Below are 24,330 nucleotides of genomic sequence, written 5' to 3'. Positions count from 1 at the left end.
GAAAAAAAGGTGAAGCAGCAGGACAGTAATTTAAAGAGGAAAGAGAAAAAGAAAGTCAACAGTCAAAAAGACAGTGGAGAATGTTTAGATTTCAAAATTTAAAAGCCCCAAGCTAGGAAGAACCCAAAGACTGAGTACTACTCATGTGAAAGGCAATCTCTGCAGAACATTATTTTTAAAGGTATTACCCAGGAGACAGATAAGGCCATTCATAAAACACACGACTTTCATTCTTCTTTAGCTCATGGTTAAAAGGAAAACAGATTCCATGACTTAAGTACAAGTCGCAAATCAGTGACATTATTTTAGGACAGGGGTTTTAGTCACGTGTGTTACATGAGCACTGGACCTTCTCATGGTGTCGTAAGCCAGTTATATGCCACCAACAATTTCAATTTTAAGCTTTGAGTTTCCTAGGAAGACACTGGACATCTGCAGTCAAAACCTTTTGAGTGGCAATAGCCCCAACTGGTCAAGGATCTGTAGGCCCTGAACAACAGGCAGAACTGCTGTGAACTGCCATCAGACTCGGATGTGAAATGACAGGTGTCTCACTCCAGGTCCCAGCATCACAATATAATCTCTATAACTTTCTGTACAACTTTACAATGGAGCTGCAGTTCAGTGACTGTTTTGATATCAGATTAAACTTCCCAAAGGTTAGATAATTCAGATGTATTTTTTTCTACCAGTAAGAGTTCTGCTTAGTTACAAAACCCCATAATCACAGTGTTGTTTCAAAACAAATTAAACACAGTAATCCTGTCAATGTTAAAAAGCAAAACTTCAGAATGCTGTGTGGCATTTATGTGACCAATCTGAGTTTGAGATACAAATACCAGCTGTTTATCCCATGGACCATTTTTGCTAGGCTGAGGTTGTGAAAAATCGAAAAGTCGATGTACGATTCTTTTTCTTTTTTCTTTTTTATCTCACAAAGGGATATATGTGGAGGGTACAGAGTGACACTGAACAGATCACGAAGCACGACAGACATTAGTTCTCTCCCTCCCCGGCATCTCCTTCATCTCCCTGGTTTTCCGACGTCCACAGCTGCAAGAGAAAAACAGAGCTGTAATCAAAGCAGAGCAACTAAAATTCACTCGGGGAGGGCTCCTCACGTGTAGCATCTGATCTCCCTCAACGTTTTAAATTCTTTCTGTATGACCGCCATCAGTGATGACTACACAAAGGTCAAAGCTTCAGTGCTCACTTAAATACTTAAATTTTAACCAACTTAACATTTAAAAATGTTAGCTCTACTTGGAAGATACCAAACCCCTGTTGAGCCTTGGGCACTAGTGAATTATGAGGTGGGCGAATAGACTGCAAATGCCCCAGCCGCAGTCACTGAGGGCAGCAGTACTTACAGTGAGATTGTCCCTAAGCAACTGCATGATCAGCGTGCTGTCTTTGTAGGACTCTTCATTCAGCGTGTCCAATTCAGCAATCGCTTCATCAAACGCCTGCAACAAAGAGCCCTTAGCAAAGAGGTCGCAGGTTCTCTGGAGCAAGTTAAGCCCAATTTTTTCCTAACGAGTAAATATAATTTCTCCTTCCGTCCAGTACGCCGGGGAACCTAGGCCATTATTACTTCGTTTGCCAGTTGTTTTAGCAACCATATAATACATGTTTATAAAACACAGACCAACAATGACCAGAATTCCTAGATAAGAACTTGAAGTTACCTAGTAAGTCAGCAGGTATTACTGTTAATACAGCATTAATTCTAGGGAAATTCACAAAATTTCTTCACTACAGAAGACATTTCTAGCAATCCTTAAAAACAAACAAACAAACGAAAACCACACACACCTCAAAACATCTGTATAGAAGGGAGGAATGGAGACCAGCAATTCACACCTCTAAATCTGAATTGATTCAGTAACAGAACTTTGAGGACTCATTTCTAAATTTAAAAAATTTTAAACAGTGTGCATGATTAACGACTACAAAAATATGGAGAAAAGGCAGCTGGGTTACCAAGAAATTAGGAGGTGACCCAGCACACACACACAAAACACGCTCCTATTTCTTTCATTTCCACGGCCTTAACTTCAAATCTTGGTACAAGGAATATAATAAATATACAATAGTCCTATAGCCCAAAGCTTGACAAGAAACAACTACCTGTACGCTGAATTTCCACCCATCCAAAAAATAGTAATCAAACATCAAAAACAGCAGGTGTTAAGAAATCAGGAAGTAGGTATGAATGTGTTTCATTAACTCAAAGGTTTACTATGATCAGAAACCACAGAGGGTCTTTCTCACCGTTTTTGCCAGGCTGCAAGCCTTTTCAGGAGAGTTCAGAATCTCATAGTAGAAGACTGAGAAATTCAATGCCAGGCCAAGTCGAATTGGGTGTGTGGGCTGCATTTCTTTCTTACTAATTTCAAATGCTTCCTGGTAAGCCTGCTGAGAGTTTGACACAGTGGCTGAAAGACAGATAAAAAATATTAAAGGCTGGGTTCTTTCATAGGCTGCATCATACACTGGACCACTACCTAGTTATTTTACCAAAATGGGCTGGATTAACTGACCTGTCAAAGGAGGGATCAGTATCTCCACCATTTGACATACTATATTAAATACTTTGGAGGAAGACAATTATGACAAAGCACACTAAAACAGTAAGAGATACAGAAATAACCTTTAACAAGATAGAACATAAAAAATAATGTGCTCTAGTGGAAAGGTCATGGACTTCAGACCCAAACTTGAATTGCCAACTCTTATTCACTAGGCGTGTGGCTTGAAATGAAAATCTCCAGAGCCCTGGGCTTCTTTATCAGCAAAATGAACCAACTCCCACCTAAACTCTCAGGGATGTGTAAGGAATAAATGAAACTGAACAATACTTGGCATATAGTAGGCACGTAATAAAACACACCTATAATTATCACCATCTGTGTGATAAAAGAAATGTATGACCATATGGTGGTTTCACCTCTAAAAAGAGCTACCAAATAATCCCCAAGATAAAATTCTCTTAAGCACGACCGCACCAGACGCTTAATGCCCTCTGTGGCTTCCCCTTAAGATATATTTTGATCTGTCAACCCTATGACCCTGTTTAACACAGGTCAGCACAATGCTGTGGTCTTTCAAATTCTGAGTACTGTGATGTTAGTGTCTACGGTGAACAAACAAAGCAAAAACGATTAAAAAAAAAAAGTTACTTACTTTGCTTGTTGTCTCCAGATGCCACCTCAGAAAGATATCTAAAATAATCTCCTTTCATTTTCAAGTAGAACACCTTACTTTCTGGTTGAGTAGCATTGGGTATAAGATATTTGTCCAAAAGCTCCTAAAAAATGATTCACATTTTGTTAAGAATCTGGAAATACTATTTACAGGATGTTAAAACTATGAGATTCAAGATACATACTACCACTTCTAAATAAAAATTTTTTTTTTGAAGATTTAAAAAAACATTTTTCAGCCAAAGCTTTTAAATGGTTTTTAGCCCAGGTCATAACAGCAGATGTCTGTTTTCTTCTGTTAAAAATCACTTTGACCATCCATAAGGGGTTGATTAAAGTAGTCATACAATGGAACACTATGTAGGCCTTAAAAAATGATGATGTAGAACTATGGTGATAATATGAAAAGGTTCTCAAAAGAAGTCTGAGTGAAAAAAAAAGTTTATAAATACCATGTGGATCCTATATTAATGTAACATATGTATGTGTACACACACAAAAATATGTCAGAAAAAGTCTGGAAGGATATTTTTCAACGTTAACAATGGTTCTTTAGGTGACAGGAACTATCTCTATGACCGTGGACAAATGACCTAATTACCCTGAGCCTCAGTTTCCTCGGCTCTCCAAAGGCAGCACAACAGCCATCTTCTAGGGTAGTTATGAGAAAAGCTAACATACATAAAAGTGCTTCACAGGTTGCCTGGCACATAGTAAGCACTTAAAAAGTAGCTACTACTATTATTAATAATAAATTCCTTTAAACATTTATGCTTACAACAAAAGCAGTTCTGAAGGAGTCCAAGCTTCGTAAACAGAGCAATATTTTCGAAGAGTTGTTTTAGAATGTGGCATCCTGAAAAACTGGTTAAGAGGCAGTAAGTACCATGCTTTCTTCACATTCTTTCAGATGCTCTTAAAAGCTGGTCTACATTTTCAGGAATTATGGAACTTTCTTGCCCTTGGAATACATGCCATACTTCTCATCTGAGTATCAGATGTACCTAACATTCAGGAATTAGTGCACCATTAACAAACCCCATATTACCAACAGGCCACACATTTAGTCATGACATTCTTACACTAGGAGTCAAACAAAAGAGCAGCTCAATGCCAAAGCTCAGTTATAAGGGGACTGAATGAATCAAGGCGAGAAGATGCAGGGGCAGTAGTCATTTTAATATTCTTTGCAGAAAGACAGGGTGTAACTCCTGATGGGTTCGGGATGAGGGAAACTGTCTTGATGGCGGACAAGCTTTGTACAGGTTTTCAAAAGAAAGGTGTCATGGACAGTGATTCGGAGAGGCAGCCAGCAGGGGAGGAGGTAGATCCACAAGTGTGAATTCCTTTTCCCTTCAAAGCAGCCCTCACCGTTCATTTTTTACCTGATTTCACCTAGAAGAAAACGAAAGTTCCCAGTGGGCTCCAGATGTGAGGGAAAGACAGTATGATCATGATTTGCTCTAGAATATATGCACTCCTCCCATCCAACCCCAGATGGTCAGAGTGAAAGCAGTTAGCAATCAATCATCTGACCAAGGCTTCTATAAAACACAGGATAGGCGAATCCCCAAACCACTGTGGACTTGGCTTTGGAATGCAGACCTGAACTGACCAACGTGGCTAACTTTTGGACAAAAATAGGACTTTACACTGGGTAGGCATGACTGGGGAGAGGCTGAAAGGCAACTCAGCTTTTTGCTCCTGATATACAGAATAGCCTGTCTGTATCCGCATCTATCTGTAATACTGCTTATCTGGACTCAGTTCGTAAAGAAAAAATGGAGGGATGCTGACTAAATGTTCCTGTTTTTCACAGGTGTTTTTGAAGGGAGAGGAAAATTCCCCTTAAGTGACAAGCAACCTCTAATCAAATAAGAGATAAGAAAAATGACATCATATGCTGAAGAATTAGTTGCAAATGGTTTGCAGTTTTCCAGTATATTCAGACATCTTTGCCCCATAAGCTGTTTGAGAGTCTGCATTTGTACATTAAGTTAATTCCATTCAGAAGTCTCCATTTAAAACAAGCACTGGCCTTACCAGAACATCGTTGCAGATGTCCTGCAGCTCCGCCTCTATCTTCTCACGGTACTCTTTGCCCATCTGCTGCTTCTTCTCGTTCCGCTCTGTTTTCTGTTCGATGCTGGAGATGACACGCCAGGAAGAACGGCGCGCGCCCACCACGTTCTTGTAGGCGACGGAGAGCAGGTTTCTCTCTTCATTGGAGAGTTCATGCCCCTGCTCCGTGACTGCCTTCATGGCTGCGGCCATGTCGTCATAGCGCTCAGCCTGCTCGGCGAGTTTGGCTTTCTGTACCAGCTCACTTTTATCCATGGTCATTCCCTAGAACAAGAACAGGAGAAAAAAAATGCTCAAAAAAGAAGGAAAGCATTGTCAGGCTTCAGGGCCCAGGAAACTCACGGGTGAATCTTCTTCTAACCCATCCGAAAAGAAACATACCTACGTGTGAAACATCTGCTTCCGGAACCCTCGGCAACAGACGCCTGGTACCTACTGGCTTCAGTACATTGCTACAGTCTTTTTATGACTTTGGCCGATCACTTTCCCCACAGTCCTACAGGGTAGGTATGTTCACAACAGCCCCTTCCCCCTTCTCTGAGGTGAAGACGTGGAGGTTCAGAGAAGGCAACACTGCTTAGAGGTGGAAAGAGAGCCAGAACTCAAACTCAAGTCTCTCTGTCTCTGGAGTTTTCTGTTTTCCTGAACTGCCTCCTCAGTATGTAGAGACTGCTTAATAGTTATTTCTTTAGAAGTGTATGCTAAATATATGTCCTTTCCTTTTTTCAAGAATTGTCTGGTTTTGGCCACATCTGGTTTTGCCCCTATAGGGCAGGAAAAAAATCTTAAGTGTGATGATTGCTTTAACCTTCAATCTTAAAGCAAAAGATAGGACTTTAAATGTTACATTTGGCAGTGCCCATCAAGCAGGAGGTACGTAAAAAATACCTGCCATTTTTATCATGTCTTCTGCAGTTTGCTAAATTTGTTACAAAAACACACTGTAGCATAAATTAAGTGCAGGTAGATGTGGCTCTATCCAGCACCAGACCTTGGTCAAATCGCTTAACCTCTCAGCTTCAGTGTTCTTAGAGGAGAATAAGGAAACTGCCAACTCTCCACAGGCTGCTGTGAGGAACACAGGACCCAACCCGAGCGAAGGCGCTCTGAAAAGTTCCCAGCATTATACTGCAGACAAATACCAGGCACTAATTCTGTACACGGTAGAGGGTGCAAGAAATATGAGCGTATTCAATATGCACAGAACTTCAAACTGTAAGTGAGCTCATTTGTTTTTCTGAAATAGACAAAATCTTAGTGGCTTCAGTTTATCATTTTATCAAACCTTCTATATAGCAATCAATGAATACCTCTTATTCACCTCGCCTTAGTCAGTTCCCCACTATAATCATCATCATTTATAGAGAATACAGTAAGTTTTGGGTAACACGTACCTAAAAAATTACTTATCAACCAATACAAATTAGTTTTATGTACTGTTGGTTTAAATTTCAATATATCAACGTAAAAATACACTAATACCCTAAAGTACACAAAGATACTTTAAACAGTAGAATAAATATCAGTATTTTTAAAACAAATCCTGTATACATGTATCACAATTTAAGACTCTGAAAATGGTTAATAATTTTAAAACAGCAAAGGAAATATAACCCCTACTCACAAAATGGTTTTGCCTCTCAAAGGTCATTTCTGTATTTTCAAAGGAGAAATTCTACAGACAGGGCCCTACCACACAAAAAATATTTTGAGATGAAGCACAAAGATAAGATACACCCCAAATCTAGGCAATTCAGGAAGAGTTGGTTCTCTAGTTCAGAACTGTATTTCTTGCCCCTGCTTATCATCTAAATCACATTCCGAGCTGTGTTCTATGCAAGGCTTGCTAACTCTAAGCTTACACTCAGTGAAAAAGTCTCACCTCGATCTGTTTGACATCTTCACCCACATCACTAGAGCGATACTATAAGAGAGATAATAATCCTCATGAAGTACCCCATTTGCTCTCATACATCTAGTAACCCCTGCACTTAGGAGGGGCCACGTGATTAGTTCTGTCCAATGAAACATGACCACAAATGATACTACTTCCAGGTTGAAGCTGCTGAAAGCCTAGGTGTGGTTCGCCAGGCTCTCTTCTTACAGAGGCCACCTAGAAGGCCATGTGTTCTAGATGGTGCTGTCACAAAACTGGAGTTTTTGTAACCCGAGTCTGTGAGGCGAAGGGACTCCTACAGACCTGCACTGGACATGCCGACGTGAAAAAGAAATACACGTTTGTTGTATCAAAGCACTGAGATGTGAGATGGTGGGACTGTTTGTTACCACAATACAACCTAGTCTACTGTAATACAAGCACATCAAAAATATAATAAATTCATCATCTTAAAATTATACTCTCTCTCAGTATATCTTTCTTGACCATGAAGTCTTTGAGATCAGGTCACTATCTCCATCACCAAATAACTCTACTTCATTGCTCCTAAAGGAGAGAAGCAGAAAGAAGCCAACTTTAAATGGACTTTAGACATTTCCCAGTCTATAAACAAATTCAGAGTCAGCAGCCCCTTAGTGGTCCACTCCAAAGCTCATAAAACAGCACCTGTGCAACGCTACCTAGGAAAGATTCCAATTAATAAAGTACTGGCTAAAAGCCAAGTCAGAGCTAAGCCACTTGATGCAGTATTAGAAAAGAGTGCTAGAGAAATACAAAGGATCAACACAGCTAAAGGACGCAGGGGAACTCTGGCCATACTAGACCCCCCACCCCCCAATTAAGGCACACACCTCCTTTCCGCTTTCCTAAACATTAAAAGTTAAATCACACCTCTCTGAAGAATCTTGACTACTCCCTGGGACCTCCCAAAAGTACACACCCTAGTTCTCAAAAGGAAATGTTGATCTTTCCGGTTTGGGGCCAACTATTTCAAGCTTCTTTCGGATCACTGCAAGAGCTCTTGGAGATTGAGAACCCATCATGATATGGTAAGACAATATATGCCTTAAACAAAGTACGCACCTGTTTTAAAATTTTGTATTATACACACAAAAACAACTTACAACAAGCAAAATCCATAGCTAAATGTCCTGATGCCTGCTGCTTATGTAAGGTAACTTCTGACTTATATAATATGGATTCTGAAGCAGCTAGACCAATTTCAACAGGAAATGGATTACACAACACTGAGCAATTCGGAGGAAGGCAGCAGACAACAGAGAGATTGAATTGTCCTTATTTCTACATCTATAATAAACCTCCCATGCACAATCTTTCCCTAGTCCCACTGCTTTCAATCTCTCATTATCTTTAGTCCCCCCCTTCATGTCTTGGATACCAGACCCTTCTTAATGCTCTGATCAAGTCACTTCCTGCTCAAAATCCTTTCAAGCCCCCTACTGCCAACAGTAGAGTCAGATTTCTTCCCTGGCCTTTTCCCAAAGCATGCCTTCCGCACAAATACGCTCCTGTCAAAATGGGTTTCTTACATACAAAGTATGCTGCTCACCAAGCCGCTCCTCTACCTGGAATGTCCCTTCCCATCTACTCTGCATACAAAACTCTTGCAGAGCATGGCTCATAAGTCATCCCCTCCATGACACCTTTTCATAAGCTGCTAAGCCTGAGCTGCCTAATATGATAGCCACTAGCCACACCTGGCTAGTGCCACATGTTTAAATCATAGTATTTGGAATATAGAGCTAAATTTTTTAGAAGTATTAAAATTAATTTCACTTGTTTCTCTTTACTTTTTAAACATTACTATTAGAAAAATTTAAATTACATATGGCTCACATTGTATTTCTTTTGGATAGCACTACTCTAAGTTGAAAATATTCTCACAAAGTAATACTTGATCTCCATCTCTCTTAATGTCTTATCACATTTCTTCAGTATTGAAATTATGTGTATACACTCCTTAAGTCCCTTACTACACCATAAACTCCTTTAGGGCGTATCTCGCACAGCACCTTGCACGTAACTGACGTGAACAAAAATATCTGCTGAATGAATGAACAGATCACAAAATGAAAAAGTAGTAAAACTGCAACTTTGGTAGAGTTCTCTCTCTTCTCAAACAATTCAAAGCACCTATTCGTCAAAGCACATTAAATTCTCATTACATTTTTACCTCATACCTTGTATTTCTGGCACCCTACTTCACAATTACTTAGTTATGCCTCCACTCTTACTCTGTAACTTTCTATGATTCTCTTTTGGCTACTCCATCAAATCTAAACTACCAGGCCTTCAAAGTCCTTCATAAGGTGGCTCCTCCAGATGTTAGACTTTCTCACCCACTATTCTCCAACATGCACCGTTCCCCCAGGCTGAACACCACTGAATTTTAGGCATGCTCAAACACGCCTAAAATTGCTTCTGTATTGTAGTCTTTCCTATCTGTGGTTTTGTTTTTCACAGTTTGTTACCCGCAGTCAAATGCATTCTGAAAATTCCAGAAATGAGCAATTCTTAAGTTTTAAATTACAAGCCATTCTGAGTATCGTGATGAAATCTCATCATGTCTGGCTCCATCACACCCAGGACGTAAATCATCCCTTTGTCCAGAGTATCCAGCTGTAGACGTTCCCTTAGTTGCCATCTTGGTTACAAGAGGGGTGGGTGACACCACATTCACTTAATTTTTATTACAGTATATTGTTATAATTGTTCTATATTATTAGTAGTTAATTTCTTACTGTGCCTAATTTATAAGTTAAACTTTATCAGAGGTATGTTATATAAAAATAACCATAGTATATACAACAGGGTTAGGTGCTACCTTCGGTTTCAGATATCCACAGTGGTCTTGAAACATACTCCTTGAGGATTAGGGGGGACTACTATAGTTCCTTTCATCTAGAATGCTATTTACTTCCTGCCTATGCAAACTCTATCCATCCATCTAGGGCCAGAATGACTTCCCTGACTACCCCATCTCCAACTAATCTTACCTGCCTATGAATCCAAATACACTATAGCCTATCTTACACAGTCTAGGGCTTCTCTATACCTACATTCAATGTGTCTTGCGGTAGAGATGATAAGCACCGTACCATTTAGTTTCACATGTGCATGTCCTCAAAGAAAAGCTTAACATTTGTTTCTCATTTAATGCCTAAAAAGGCCGATCACAAACCGAATGCTCAAATAAGTATCTGTGAAGTTTTTCAACAGATCATTACTGGGAGAGCAGAAAGAACCCAGGCTACCGACACGTGGCATGGCAGAAAGACATCAGGATGATGTCTAAGAGTGGGATCTGCCACTACATAGTCACAAGAGCTTGATCAGTCTCAGGTCTCCAATCTATAAATTGGAGGCAACAGCTTCTACCTCCAAAAATGTGGTGCTGTGAAGATGAGGGAAACACAAAAATTTTTTAATGTCTTGTACGTATCACTACTCTCAGAATACCTATACATCACTGTTTTAGCCCACAAAATCTGAGCTTGGGTTTAAAATATACATATATACACAATCCATGAAAAGGAAAAGAAAGTCTAGATTAATCCTGTACAGGAAGTGAATATGTTATAACATTAACATTCCTAGATAAGACTCCACCCCTCAATGTCCTCAAAAGGGGTATAAATGTTAACTGTAACAGTTTTATTCAACAGTTCCTAACTGAATTTTCTAGATGTCAAGCAGTGATGGTTTGACTTACTTTTCTTCCGAGGCTTGTGAAGGAAGGTTCCAGACCAAAATAAACATCGGCAAGGGAGCCTTTATTTGCCTCCCAAAATGCCTTTCAAAGACTGCAGTCTGTTGTCAGGCCTGTCAAGGCCAGTCAAGATAGCAGAGCAGAAAAATTCAAAGGCCGAAAGACGTCTAACCCTGCTGTGGGCCCAGACACTTCCTGGTGCCCCGTGAGGATCAGGAAGACACCCACAGGCTTCAACAGGAATTCTCCGGCATTGGCACATGATGGCAACAGCTGAATTCAAAGCCACTAGAAGTAAGCACTTCAGAGGACAATCCAAATGTCCACCAGGGGAATGGTTAAAAGAGATGTTACAAGATTACATAGCCGTCAAAAGGAGGGATTTAATGCCATAAAAATATTTGTTTAAAAGATACAAAGAAGAGGGTAAAGCTGCTCCACCACATTTCATCTTTGTGAAATATCCCCTAAAGGACATTATGAAGAATAATTCTACAGGTACTCATGAAATTCTAGGACTTCCTTCAAATAAATGAAACCCTAAATCAGACAACACATGCTGAAACAAGAGCGCATCTGTGAGCCAACCTAGCCCCTCGAGGTATCTCCATTCTTTGCTCAAGGAATATTTTTCTAGCCAGGGTCAGAACACTGAGGTTATTTCCCAGCGGCCAGAAGCAGGAATCCAAGGACAAGAAGAAAAAATAATAATCATAAAGGGCTATTTATTTTTAATTCATATTTTCTTAAAAAACAAAAAACAAACCAAAAACAAAAAGGCAGGGCAAAAACCAAGAGTTGAAAATGACAGCCGTGGCTTTTGGAAGTATTAACTTTCACCTATGTTTTGTTTTCAAGGCAAAAATATCCACCATTTAATTGAGTTTAAGAATTTGTCAGAAGTTTAAAATGAGGATTCTGTATCTATTATCATATGTCAGCATTACCGAAGCTCTAACAAGAAACACGTATGAGCAGGATCTGTTATTAGGAAAGCCCTACATACAACACATCTGAGCTTCTCAAAAAAAATTAGATGATTTAAGAAAGTAACTCTTCTGAACCTCAGTTTCCTCAACTGTTAAAAGAAGACATTAATAGCTAACAAACAAGATGATGTACATAACATACCTAGAACTTCACAAAAATGTAATGTATATAATGAAAAAACTACCAGTATTTCCAAGAACTGTTTTGATTCTTCACTGAGAGAACATGAGAAGCCAGCACATACTTAAGGGTTACGAAGCTGCTTCTTGGAGAAAGAACCACCAAGAATGAGAGGGAACAGGTTAGTTTACAGTAGTCCCTCTCTATATCACAGTTCACTTATTGCGGCTTCACTGTATTGCGGGATTTTTAAAAACATTTTATTTATCGCAGATTTTTCGCTACGCAGGATTTTGCGGTACTGTATACGTCTGTTGTTAAAGTTACGTAGGTTTAAGAGTGTAGAATATGTTTAAGAACATAAGTAGTGTTTACAAAAGTGTGGAAAAGGTTAATAAGGGAGTGGGAAAGGTTAATAAGGGACTGGGAGCGGTTTGTAAGTGTGTGGGAAGGGTTTATAAAGCCTTAAAATACATATAAATACTAAAATAAATGTAAGGTTCTTACTTCGCGGATTTTCACCTATTTGGGGGCGGGGGGGTTAGAGCGTAATACCCGCAATAAGTGAGGGAATACTGTAAATGCTACTGGGTCCTGACTGGCTTTATGGGTTGGGTGGTGGGGTTCCATACAGGAAAGAAAAAGGAAACTCTTCAGAGGGACCGAAAACAGATGTATAAATAAAGTGCATTCTGTTTTTCTAGATGAAATAGAAATCAAAGGCCAAGGTAGATACAGAAATGAGAACAGTTATCAATCTGGTGAGAAAACTTCCAGGAACACCTTAAAAATAAAAATCTACGCTCAGAACATTCCATGGGGTAAGGAATTGACACTGACTTCTGAGTAACATTCACAGATGTACCGTTCCAGCACAGCACCATAAAGAAAATGACAGCTCTGGAGTCATTCTGCTGAAGGAAAAACAGACACAAGGCTGCCACAGGAGGGACTAAGGAAGTCAGTGGGACCAGGTGGTTAGTGGGTGTTCCCCAGAAAACGCATTCCTGGCTCTTAAAAGAAAACTACTCACTGAAAAACACCCACTCTAAAAACGACTATGTGCCATTCTACACACGAAATTCAGAGTCCTGTAATAAATTTAATTCCATTCAGACATTTGCAGGCTGTTAGAAAATGAAACACAGCATGTCTGAAATACAAAATCATTAGCACGATGTCCAAAGAACACGGAATTGTGGAGGGAAATTGCACTTCTTTTTGAATATCCCTTCTACCTCTCTCACATCAGTTGTTGAATATCATTGTTAATTATGTCCAATTGGCCAAAATACAGCCTAGAACAATAGAGGCGGTAAGTGTTATGCTCAAGGTCACACAATGTGAATCAATAGCAAGTGTGGACAATAAATTGACCTCCTGGCTTTAAGTGATCAGTCTAAAAAGACAACATGCTAATTCTGATCCATAAAGACAGCCCAATCGGCTGACCTTATAAATAGGGTTCAATAGCTTTGGGCCCACCAACCAAATGGGAGTGACCCAGTCCAACTGATCCGTACCACACACCAACTCCACAGGTTACCAGACCTCTGTGAGTCTGTTTTCCCATGCATTACACATAGGCAAGTCTACTTAACAGGGTTCTTGTAACTTGTTCCCATCACAAAGCCTGTAGCACAGCCTCTGCACACTGTACTCACTCAAATGTCAGCTACAGTATATTCCACACATAGTCTTCAAAAGCTGGGGAAGAGACACTATACACCTCATTTAAATTCAGATGGCTTTCTTTAAAGACTTTTGTGAAAGAAAGGTACATGTTAACGTACCCATGCCTAGTTCTGAAACAGCAGTTATCACAGTTTACTGTAAATTTTGCTGGCTCCCACACTGGATTGTGAGCTTCAGGTAGGAACCCAGACTTATCTGTGGGTGCCCAACCCACAGCACAATGCCTGCCATGCTGAATATGAAACTTTTATCAATTGAAGCTTTTTTTTTTAAAAGAAAATGAACAGGTTGCTATTTCCTATGTGGACAGAGACAGGCAGACCACACCTGACCTATAAAATATAGACTATATTTATACTGTCTTGAACTACTTTTATCCTTTAAAAAAAATGAAATTAGGTAACCTTGGTTAATAACATTACTTAGAAGTTTCAGGTGTACAACACTGTATCATCTGTATTTGTCTTGTTGCTCACCACCCAAAATCCCCTTCAGCATCCCTCTTCCCCTCAGGTAACCACCATACTGTTGTCTGTGTCCATGAGTTGGTTTGTTGCTTTTTATTTTTAAAAGATCCACTTCAGCTCCAATCAGGAGATAACACTACACTTTTTGACTAATGTTTCTTAGCTACCAATTGTTATATTTACAGATTGAAACTGAGCTTCAACAGGCCCTTGCAATGTTTTCAGTCCATCTCCTCTACTCAAAAGTCCAACCAGTTAGCTATACAAAAAGCCATGCCAGCTTTTAAGTAGTTTAGTGGGAAAAAAAAATCCATTAATTATGGTCTGCCTACATGTGCAAAGCACTAAGGGTTTATATCAACTAATTTAATCCTGAGAATCCTATGAGGTAGGTGTCATTGTCCCATTTATAGAGGCTAGGAGTTACCCACCCAGGGTCCCAAAGGTAAATCTGTGCCTGCTCTTTCCTCTATGTAGGTTTATTCCTAAAGATCAATTATGATTGCCATGCTTACTTAAGGAAAAGATAGAATGGACAATTTTTCAAAAATTCTTAAAAAGTTATTACAATAAGGGTTGAAAATGGCCTTAATTTATCTAGCTTTAAAAGCCAAATGTCAAATCAAGCAGTTAAAAACAGTATATGCCCGAAATTCACCAGATTGTTTGCTTTAAGGTAAGGTTTTTGTACAAACGATCGCAATGTCCAGGGTTCACACTACTTTATTGTTGCCTCCAATCTATCCTGGTCAAGGCCATTCAAAAATATCCTTTATTGTTGGGTCTCTCAAGGAAAACAATGAAATAAACTTACATAATAGAGGAATGGCCAGATTTTTAAGTCATCTCACTCAAAGTCTGCTGGGAACGACTTGTTCTCTTGAGGCCATTGATCAATTTCATCTCATAAGTATTACAAATATATAACAACGCCTCTATTAGATCTCTTAGCAGAAAGCAGTAAGGTGATTGGATTTTAGCAAACACATTACAAAAAAGAAAGTACATTAGTCTATATTTCCTTCCCAAGTACTCCTCTTAGAAAAATTCCCTCAGAATCCAGCTCTGTCAGTTTCTCCATCATGATGACTAACTACTAGGATCATATTTGTATTGAGGCCAAAATGGTTCCAAATCTTAAAAGTTGCTATTATACAATTAATGAATATCTTGCTCCCTAGCTAATGAATAGTCACCTCTCCCTAGAAAAATGTAGGAACCCGGAAACTTAGAAGTTCCTTTACAAGTAAATTTTAGTTCATTCTCTAAGGCACCCATCCTCACTTAAAGAAAAACTGCTTATCTGATGCCACTGAAAGAGCAGGCAGCATAACTGATGTTATAATTTAGAATTTTTTCTCTACTAATGTAGATATATTCCTCATCTCCTCCTCCTTAACAAAATACGGAAAATCTAAACTCTACCAAAAGGGTAATATGATAAAACAATAATAAAGGTGGTTTTAACTAACTTCAATTAGATAAAGAACCACGGACTGGATGAATCAGTGTGCCACAGAGTAACTGATGAACATTCTCCCCAGTGTGAAGCAAATACTATGAAAAAAAGGTCTTTCACAAGCACTATCAACCCCTCTCCAATAAACTACATTGTACCTATTTTCAAAAATAGCTAAGACTCCTGTTTAAACACAATTACTTCAATAAGATACATGCACAAAAAAAAAATTAGGGAGAAATGGTGGCGTTCACACAGATCCACATGCAGCGTTCTACTACAAGCAGAAAGCTGTCATTACAGCCAGACCACCTGGGCTCGGTCCCTGACTATGACATTTACCTGTGCTGTGTGTTTATATCCCTTGGAAAAGTATTTAAGTTCTCTGTGCATCACTTTCTTCATCTGTAAAATGAGGCTGACAGTACTTACCTACCACTGGCTGCTATAAAGGGTTAGTGAACATGTGTAAAGTGCTCACAACAAAGTAAGCAGTATAAGTGGTGGCTATTAGCATGGACTGCTTGCTGTTACCTCCTAAGGGGGTGAATAAATCACGAATGGATGAACTCTGTATGTGCCTATGCTATACAGACATATATGCATATGTCTTACCTTTATATGTGTATATTCATTTACATGGACAATAACATTTATTAAATATCTACTATATCTTAGAGCCTTATTTTGAGTCTGTCATGATAACACATTAAAGACTGTTACCATTTGCATTATACAGGGGAAAAAATATGCTTGAATGACTGGCAATATTAAGACACAAAATAAGGTTCTATAATACTATCAATTTTTGAAAGCAGTGTGTGTAAAGGTTGAATCTCATCAGAATGCAACCAGAGGAAAAAGAGAAAGCCATTAAAACTCTGATCAGAAAACAAAACCAAAAGCCTATCTTTAACAATCTACAGTTTGGAAAGGCCTCACGACAACTCTGGAGATACAGAACCCAAAAGCTAGAGATTCCAGCCTGCTGAAACATCACACAGCTAGAAAATGCTGCAGGCAAGGCCTGAATCACATTGATCTGATCAAGTCCACTGCCCTCCTGCTTCTACATCCACAGCCAAATGGGCAAAACGACTTTCAGCAGTGGCCCCCAAATCTGCAGACTCCGCCTTGGGAACTGGCACCATGGGAATGGGCTCAGCCTGGTTTTCTGGAGGCTGCCTCCCTGGCCCATAGAGCTCCAATTCTAAAATGGCTTTCAACACAACACAAGCCCTGCATGACGGGAAATGTACAGAAGATTACAGGGTAGGAGCCATGGGGGGGGGGGTTTGACAGTCCATTAATATTTACTGCTGATGAATGAAGATATTCAATCCAAAAACCAGGTGTGTGGTCTAGGCCAAATCACCTCACTTCTCATCAAGATTCCATCTGTAAGATGGGTGAATGGTTTCTTATCTCATTGAAAGGAGGGGCCAGGAAAATTCAGCAGTTGCTACTGAAATTACTATCCTTCTATTTTGCAGATCGCATGTACAATTCTAACTGGGGTCCAGAAAACTGACAGGTTTTATCCTTACCATCCCATGTGGTGCTAAGGACACAGATGCAAGAGAAACGAGGACCCAGGCAACTGAGATACATACTCCTAAATAAGGAGTAGGGTGCACTGGACATGTTCAAGAAGAAAAAATCACTAAAAACCAAGGAATATTTATATATTTAAATTTCTAACAGAAAAATGCAAAAAGATGAGTAGCCACGTGTCGTGTTCCACATACCGCATGTGCGTGCTTTCCATACGAACAATTGAGAATGAAAAACGAAATTTTCATATTCTTACAAAAGCTTCATCTTTCTGTTTGGGTTCCCGTGGCTGCCTGATTTTATATGTTCAGAACATCGTCTTGCCAAATTCCGTCCCCCACTCAGGGCAAGCAAAATCAGAGCCTGATGCCATCTAGCCTTACCAAACAGAAGAGCAGTGAAGGCAAGGACAAGAGACATAGATAGATTTTTACAGAAAGCTTGGCAAACAGTTTTACCAATACTGCCACCTTTGAAAACCCCATTACGTGTGAGTTCTCCATTTGCAATAGACAAAGATGTACTCATCTTTTGAAGAAAAGGGGCCCAAATCACTCCCACCCCTCCCTACCCCCGCGGAGGCCATCAGGCAAATTTCAGTTCTAAGAACATGCTAACTAACACACAGAGTATGGGGGAGTTTTGGGCGAGGACAAAAGGCTCTAACATTAATGACAATAAATACCGTGGGGAAATATTCGATTCCCAGCCTCATTTTTTTTCCCTGAGGATTCAGACTGACTCAGTAACCGGTTCCAACAAATGCAATTTTTTAATTCAAACCTCAACCCCGTGCTTCCCAGGGAATCTCCGGTCCTGCCAGGCTCCAAAACCAGCGAACGATGATGAAATGGCATTACTGCAAAGTGGGAGGGGGTTTTCTCTCCCAAGGTTAAACCCCTCACCCATCCTAGGGGAGTCAAGCAGGAGCACAGGGGCTCGAGAACTCGCCCGCATCTGGTTCAATTTTAATTTTTGGAACCCGGAAAGCGAGCAGTAGGGGTGACAGGGCTGAAATAGTCGGATCTCGACGCCCAAGGCACAGGGAGGGGTCGCGCGGCGATCGAAACTAGGCAGTGATGAAGGGTCCGCGGGTCGATATCCTCTCCGGTCCCATAGGGAGCCGCGCCCAGCCCTCCGGGCAGAGCCGCAGGCGGCGAGGGCAACCCGGGCTTCTCCAAGAGCGCAGGGGCCGGCCCCGGAAACTGGGAGGGGCCGCGGCGAGGCTGGGCCCGCGCCGCTGGCTGTCGCGCGGGGCCTAGGGGGGCACGCGCCGTCACCCCCGGAATCCACCCGAGGATTGCCTTGGTCGCCGCCCCCACCGCCGCCGGAGCAGATTCGGGCTTGGCCCCCCGGGGGGCCCCGGGCGGACCCCGCGCCGCACTCACCGTGGGAGGTCTGCAAGGGACAAAGGCGCTTGCGAGCGATGCTCCGAGCGCGGTGACCTTTTCCTTCGTAGGCTCACTCCTCAGGCAGCAGCAGCGGCGATGGCGGCGGCGGCGGCGGCGGCTGCAGTGGCGGCGCGGCAGCTACCCCGGCTCCGGAATCGACGGCGGCGGTGGTGGCGGCAGCTCCACTTCCGCTCCGGTCACCACTTCCGCTCCGAGCCGAGCTCCGCCCCCGGCCCTGCGCCGTCTCCTCATTGGACGGGCGGCGCACGGGGTTGCCTCGGCCGCCCTAGAGGGGCACTGACGGAAGGAGGAGGAAGCAGAGCTGGGGGCCGGCGTGCTGCGGCAGGCGGAGGGCCTATGCCTGGAGCAGGGAGCAAGCAGGCGGAAGGGGGCGGAAATGGGGGCGGGGGAGCGGAAGGAGGAGGTGGAGGAGTGGGGGCGGCGGGGGCGGGAGGAGGGTCCAGAACTGGGATGTGTGGGAACAGGGAGGGCTGGGCGAGCTTTGGGGTGGGGCGGGCCTGAGGCCTTCTGGGCTTAAGCTGAAACGCGCACGAGCCAGGCCGAGCGAGTCCCAGGTCACCGGTTCCCACCCAAAATGTGACTGCCTAGGGATCAGGGGTTGAGATTTGCCCCCTTTTGCTGTGTCTTTTGGGGACTGCTGGACCTAGGGAAGAATAGACGTTGCTCATCCCTGAGTTTTCGTTTAATCCTCTCATCAGCCCTTCAACGTAATTATCATTTCCTCTTTTGGGGACTGAAGAGGCTCCAGGAATAGAACCGATGAAGTGTGTTTAAGATCTCTTCCCAAGCTTTTAGAGCAAACTTAAGGAAAGGTGACAGGACCCCCACTCGGATGACTGCTCTCTTCATTATCACCATCGTGTTCTGCCCCAAACAGTTGGCTCTTCCTTTTCAAAACAGAATTTATGAGGGTGACATTGGTTAAAAAAATTATACAGGTTTCAGGTGAAGGCAGTTGACTCTTAAAACTGTCTTCAAAACGCCTCTCACCTCTCTCCCTGTCATCCAATCTTTGAACAAATAGGTACTGAGCAGGCTTTGTGCTTCGTGCTGGAGACACAGCAAGCGCTCGGCGGGAGGGGGCCGGCCGTCTTGGACTTTACAGTCTGCCAGGAGGAGATGGAACAAAGTGAACAGGACTTTGTTATCTCTCCTTGTCCCTGCCTTGCTTGATGATAGACTTCTAACTCACCGCCTTACCCTCAGCCCCGCCCCCATCAACTGCCAAAATGATCTTTGAAGAATGCCATTCCGATCATGCCCCCTTTCTTGCTTAAATGCTTTGTGATTACTCAGACCTCCAGGAGAACATGGATAAGCACCTGGAGTGTGACGAGGTTCTCCAGAAGTTGCCCTTAACCTGTAGCCTTTCCCTGCTATTTCTCCCCCATCGTGAAACCCCAATTCAATTGGATGATTCCGTCTCCTCCCAACATGCTAGCTCCAGTATTTCTAAACCGTCTGTGTTAGTTGCCAACTGTTTTTAAAGACTTAAGAGATTTCTGTGTGAACAGAAATCTGCATCTCTGCCTTGTCTGGTAACACTGTGTCCACATTTCTGTGTGGCAACAGTTGGCTGAAGCCAAGGAGTAGCTGCCCACTCAAGGTCAGGCATGGACTTTTCAAAGTGCCAGGGACCCCTCCTGACCAAGTCCGCTTTCCTCATTCACGTTATCCGTCATAAAGGCATTTGTGCCGGTCACCCCTGTGTCATACCACCTTTTAACTTGAGCAAGGTTGAAAGAGAGTGTTGTGTAAGGTAAACAGCATGGATTGGACATCAAAACCACAGGATTTGAACCCCAGAAAAGTTTCACAGTTCAAAAACTTCCCCATGGGGATCCATCTCTGGCAAACAAAAGATCAGTAATCCAGAGACTGCTTAGGTTGAAATAAGCCTTAATGTGATATGACTGTGCCTTATGCCCCCATCCAGAAAATAGCCTCGTGGGTCACCGGTCTCATGACAATTACGCCACAGATGACATCAGTGCATCGAGGGAACAGAAGTGCCCTTTGCCAGGCATCCCTGGATGCCTGCTAACATGTTGCATGGATTATCTGCTTTCACCATCTCTGCATTCTAGACCAGGGGTCAGCAAACCACAGCTATTAACTGACAGAGACACAAAGAAATAGTTACATACAATGTGGCAGATGCAGCCATCAGAATATATATGCCGAGGGTATTCTGGGAGCCCAGGACAAAAGCACCTAACCCATCTTGGGAATGTGGTGGGAGAGTAGGAAAGACTTCCTGAGAGAGGTGATACTTGAACCTTAGTTTCCATAATGGGTTTTTAAAAAATTCATAGACTTTATTTTTATAGAGCAGTTTTAGGTTTATAGAAGAATTAACCAGAGAATACAGAGTTCCCATATACCCAATCTCTCTCACCCACAGTTTCCCCTATTATTAAAATCTTACATTATGTGGTACATTAGTTACAACTGATAAACCAATATTGATGTATTAAAGTCCATAGTTTACATCAGTGTTCATTCTTTTTGTTGTACGGTTCTATGGATTTTGACAAATGCATAATATCAGGCATTTACCATTACAGTATCTTATATAGAACAGATTCACTATCGTAAAAATCTCTGCTTCAGCTATTCAAACCTCACCCCTTCTCCTCACCCCAGCCCCTGGCAATAACTTCTCTCTTACACTGATTAGTTTTGTTTTTTCTGTATGTCACGTGTTTGGAATCATAGCCTTTACTGAGGATTCTTTCAAAGACTTTATTTTTAGGGAGAGAGGGGAAGGAGGAGAGAGGGAGAGGGAGAGGGAGAGGGAAAGAAACATCAATGTAAGAGAGAAACAATGATCAGTTACCTCTCGTATGCACCCTGACCAGGGACCAAACCTGCAACCCAGGTATGGGCCCCGACCAGGCATTGAACCTGCAACCTTTCACTTTGCAGGACAACACCAAGGGCTACTGACAATTCTTTTATTAACCAATCTGGTCCTTTCATATCTTTTCGTGGCTTAAGAGTTCCTTGCTTCTTATCACTGAATATTATTCCATCGTATGAACATTCTAGTTTCTCCATTTATCTACTGTTTTGGATTGACTCAAGTCCTTCCAAAAGATACGTTGAAGCCCTAATCCATGGTACCGATGAATGCAACCTTATTTGGAAGAGAGCCTTTGCAGATGTAATCAAGATAAGGTGAGGTCATTGTTGTGGACCCTAATCCAATATTATTGAGGTGTTTATAAAAAGAGGAAAACGCTGTGTGGAGGCACACGGGGGGGAAGGCAGTGAGTGAAGTGATGCAGCTACCAGCCAAGCAATGCCAAGGATCCAAAACCACGAAAAAACAGGGAGAGGCAAGAAAGTATTCTGTCAAAGGGGCATGGCCCTGCTAAAACCCTAATTTCCGACTTCTAGCCTCAAGAACTGTGAGAGATACACTTGGTTGTTTGGAGCCATCTGGTTTGTGGTACTTTGTCACAGCAGCCTTAGGAAACTGATACACCTACTGAAGGACATGTTGAGTCAGCTTTTGCTAGTTATGAATAATGTTGCTATAAACAACTGGGTGCAGGTTTTTTGTGTGGCCATAACTTTTCAATTCACTGGGGTAAATACCTAGGAGTATGAATGCTAGATTACAGGTAAAACCTGTGTTTAGCTTTGTAAAAAAAAAAAAAAACCCACCAAACTGTCTTCCGAAGTGGCTGTACCATTTTGCATTTCCCCCAGCAATGAAAGGGAGTTCCTGGTGCGCTACATTCAGGCCAGCATTTGATACGGTCAGGTACTGGTTCGTTTTGTCTTTTTTTTTTTTTTTCTTTTCCCTTCAGTCAATCTTATATAGATGGGTAATGTAAGAACCTGGTTTGTCTCTCCAAAAGTTTCTTTTTGTTTCTAATATCTGAAATTCCATGATTAATGGCCTTGAGACACCCAGTGGGTCCCTTTCCTTCCCATTTTCCTTCTTTCCTCTCTCCCTTCTTTCCTTCCTTCCTTTCTTCCTTCTGTTCCCCCTTCCCTTCCTTTCCCCTTTCTTCCTTTTCTTCTTTTCTTCTTCCCTCCCTTGTTTCTTCCTCTCTTTCACTTGTTTTTATGACAATTTTCAAACACAAAAGGAGAACAGTACAGTAAATTCCATGAACCCATCATCCAGCTTTAGTTTATTATTTTAAGTCAGGGAGGGACTTTGTTTCAATCACCATGGCCGTGAACCAGAGGTCATGGTGGCTGCTGCTACTCCTGCTGCTGCCATCATAACGTCCTGATCACATGAAGCTGGGCACTGGGCACCACACCAGGGAGTCTGCCGCTGACATTTGGCTCAAGAGTAAAGTTCATAGAGGGCTGTCGTTTGGCTTGAATAAGAAGTTGAAATTGCAGGATTGTTTATGATATGTCAATGCACATGAGGTCTTTGATATCCATCCAGCCAATTTTGGCTTCTCATTTTAATGGAACAGAGGCTGAAATCCCGACTCAGAGAGATGTATAGATATAATGAGAACCAAAGTTTCCATAGCTCTCACTAACTTTGCCAGACAAGGGTAGGCTGTGTCAAGGAGACCAGAATTCTCCAAACTCACTGAATTAAATTTTGGTGATATACAGTAATCACCTTTGCTTTTACATCAGTTAGGTCACTGGAAAGGTAGACATCATTAATGTGAAAAAATGAAGATTATCAATCTGTATTTCTATTTCATGACAGCAGAATCAGAAGTCAATTTCACAGTGTGTCTAGGCTTTGCAGATTTCTACCTGCAGGGAAAGTGACAAAGCATTGTCACGCTCCAGTACTTCCTCTAGCCTTGGAAAGTTCACAGAGCTATCCGCCGCCAGCCTCTTTCTTCAGAGTGCCAGCTGGGCCATAAGAACCATTACTTTATTGGCTGTTTGTGTGTATATTTTAAGAATGATATTTTTTAGTATTTAATTTTAAGTTAGAAAACACCTGTTTTATTCCTTTTAACTAATGTACTTGTATTACACGGTGATGTGTGAATATATTTTCACTGTAAGAAAGTGAAAATGCTAACAATAAAAGCTAGAGTCCCCTGTGATCACCACCCCCCTATGCCATTTCTCCTTCCTAGAAAGTGACCAAGTATCAATTATATAGCAGCATGCATTACTCATGGTAGGTTAGGTTATGCTGCAATAACAAACATCCTCAAAATCTCAGTTCCTTACAACAACAAAGGTTCATTTCTTGATCCTTACCTGTTTGTCATGCATTGGCTTCAGGTGTAGCTCTGATGCAGGTCAAAGAAGCAGCTGGGATATACGCATCTCATGGAAGAGGCAAAAGAACGGTGAAACCTCCTAAAGCTTCCTCTTGGAAGTCTCATGTCACTTTCACACACATTTCCTTGGTCAAAGCAGATCATACCGCCAACCCTGACTCCAGTGGGATGGGGATGTGTAATGCGTCTATAGAGAGGGGCAGCGAACATTATCCCAAAGTTACAGAGCTTATAAAACTATAGAAATAGTTATTTTTTAAATAATGTGTTATGGTACTGAACCTTACTTTCTTCCTGCAAAAAATGTCTTAGAAGTCTTTTCATGTTATACAAATAAATCCATCACTTTTCTAAACAGCTGCATAGTATGCCGTGGCATGGATGGATGTACTATAGTTTAGCTATTTCCCTATGGGAAAACATTTACACTGCTTTTAATTTTTTATTATTGCAAACAAGGGTGTAGCAAATACCCTTTACTTGCCCC

The 24,330-nt window shown here is 41.6% G+C and overlaps 1 protein-coding gene across 1 annotated transcript; it reads right to left on the bottom strand.

Moving 5' to 3' along the window:
• Nucleotides 1-278: 278 nt before the first annotated feature.
• YWHAB (tyrosine 3-monooxygenase/tryptophan 5-monooxygenase activation protein beta) lies at nucleotides 279-18,798 on the bottom strand. The gene is made up of 6 exons (XM_090286453.1): nucleotides 18,589-18,798; nucleotides 5,250-5,552; nucleotides 3,187-3,310; nucleotides 2,275-2,438; nucleotides 1,371-1,466; nucleotides 279-1,053 (listed from the first exon to the last, which is right to left on the bottom strand). Exons 2-6 carry the CDS (start codon nucleotides 5,547-5,549, stop codon nucleotides 997-999), a joined length of 741 nt encoding a protein of 246 aa, XP_090142579.1. The 5' UTR covers nucleotides 5,550-5,552; nucleotides 18,589-18,798; the 3' UTR covers nucleotides 279-996.
• Between the last annotated feature and the right edge of the window lie 5,532 nt (nucleotides 18,799-24,330).

Source organism: Furipterus horrens, unplaced genomic scaffold, assembly GCF_987537825.1.
Source record: "Furipterus horrens unplaced genomic scaffold, mFurHor1.1.pri manual_scaffold_8, whole genome shotgun sequence".
In the NCBI taxonomy this organism is placed as follows: domain Eukaryota; kingdom Metazoa; phylum Chordata; class Mammalia; order Chiroptera; family Furipteridae; genus Furipterus; species Furipterus horrens.
This window is presented reverse-complemented; position numbering and strand designations above follow the sequence as displayed.

Coding starts and splice junctions, on each gene's coding strand:
- YWHAB (XM_090286453.1), bottom strand. CDS start 5,549: ATGACCATGGATAAAAGTGAGCTGGTACAGAAAGCCAAACTCGCCGAG. Junction 3,311..5,249: donor ACATCTGCAACGATGTTCTG/GTAAGGCCAGTG, acceptor ATCATTTTTTAG/GAGCTTTTGGACAAATATCT. Junction 1,054..1,370: donor TGCTTAGGGACAATCTCACT/GTAAGTACTGCT, acceptor TTTCTCTTGCAG/CTGTGGACGTCGGAAAACCA.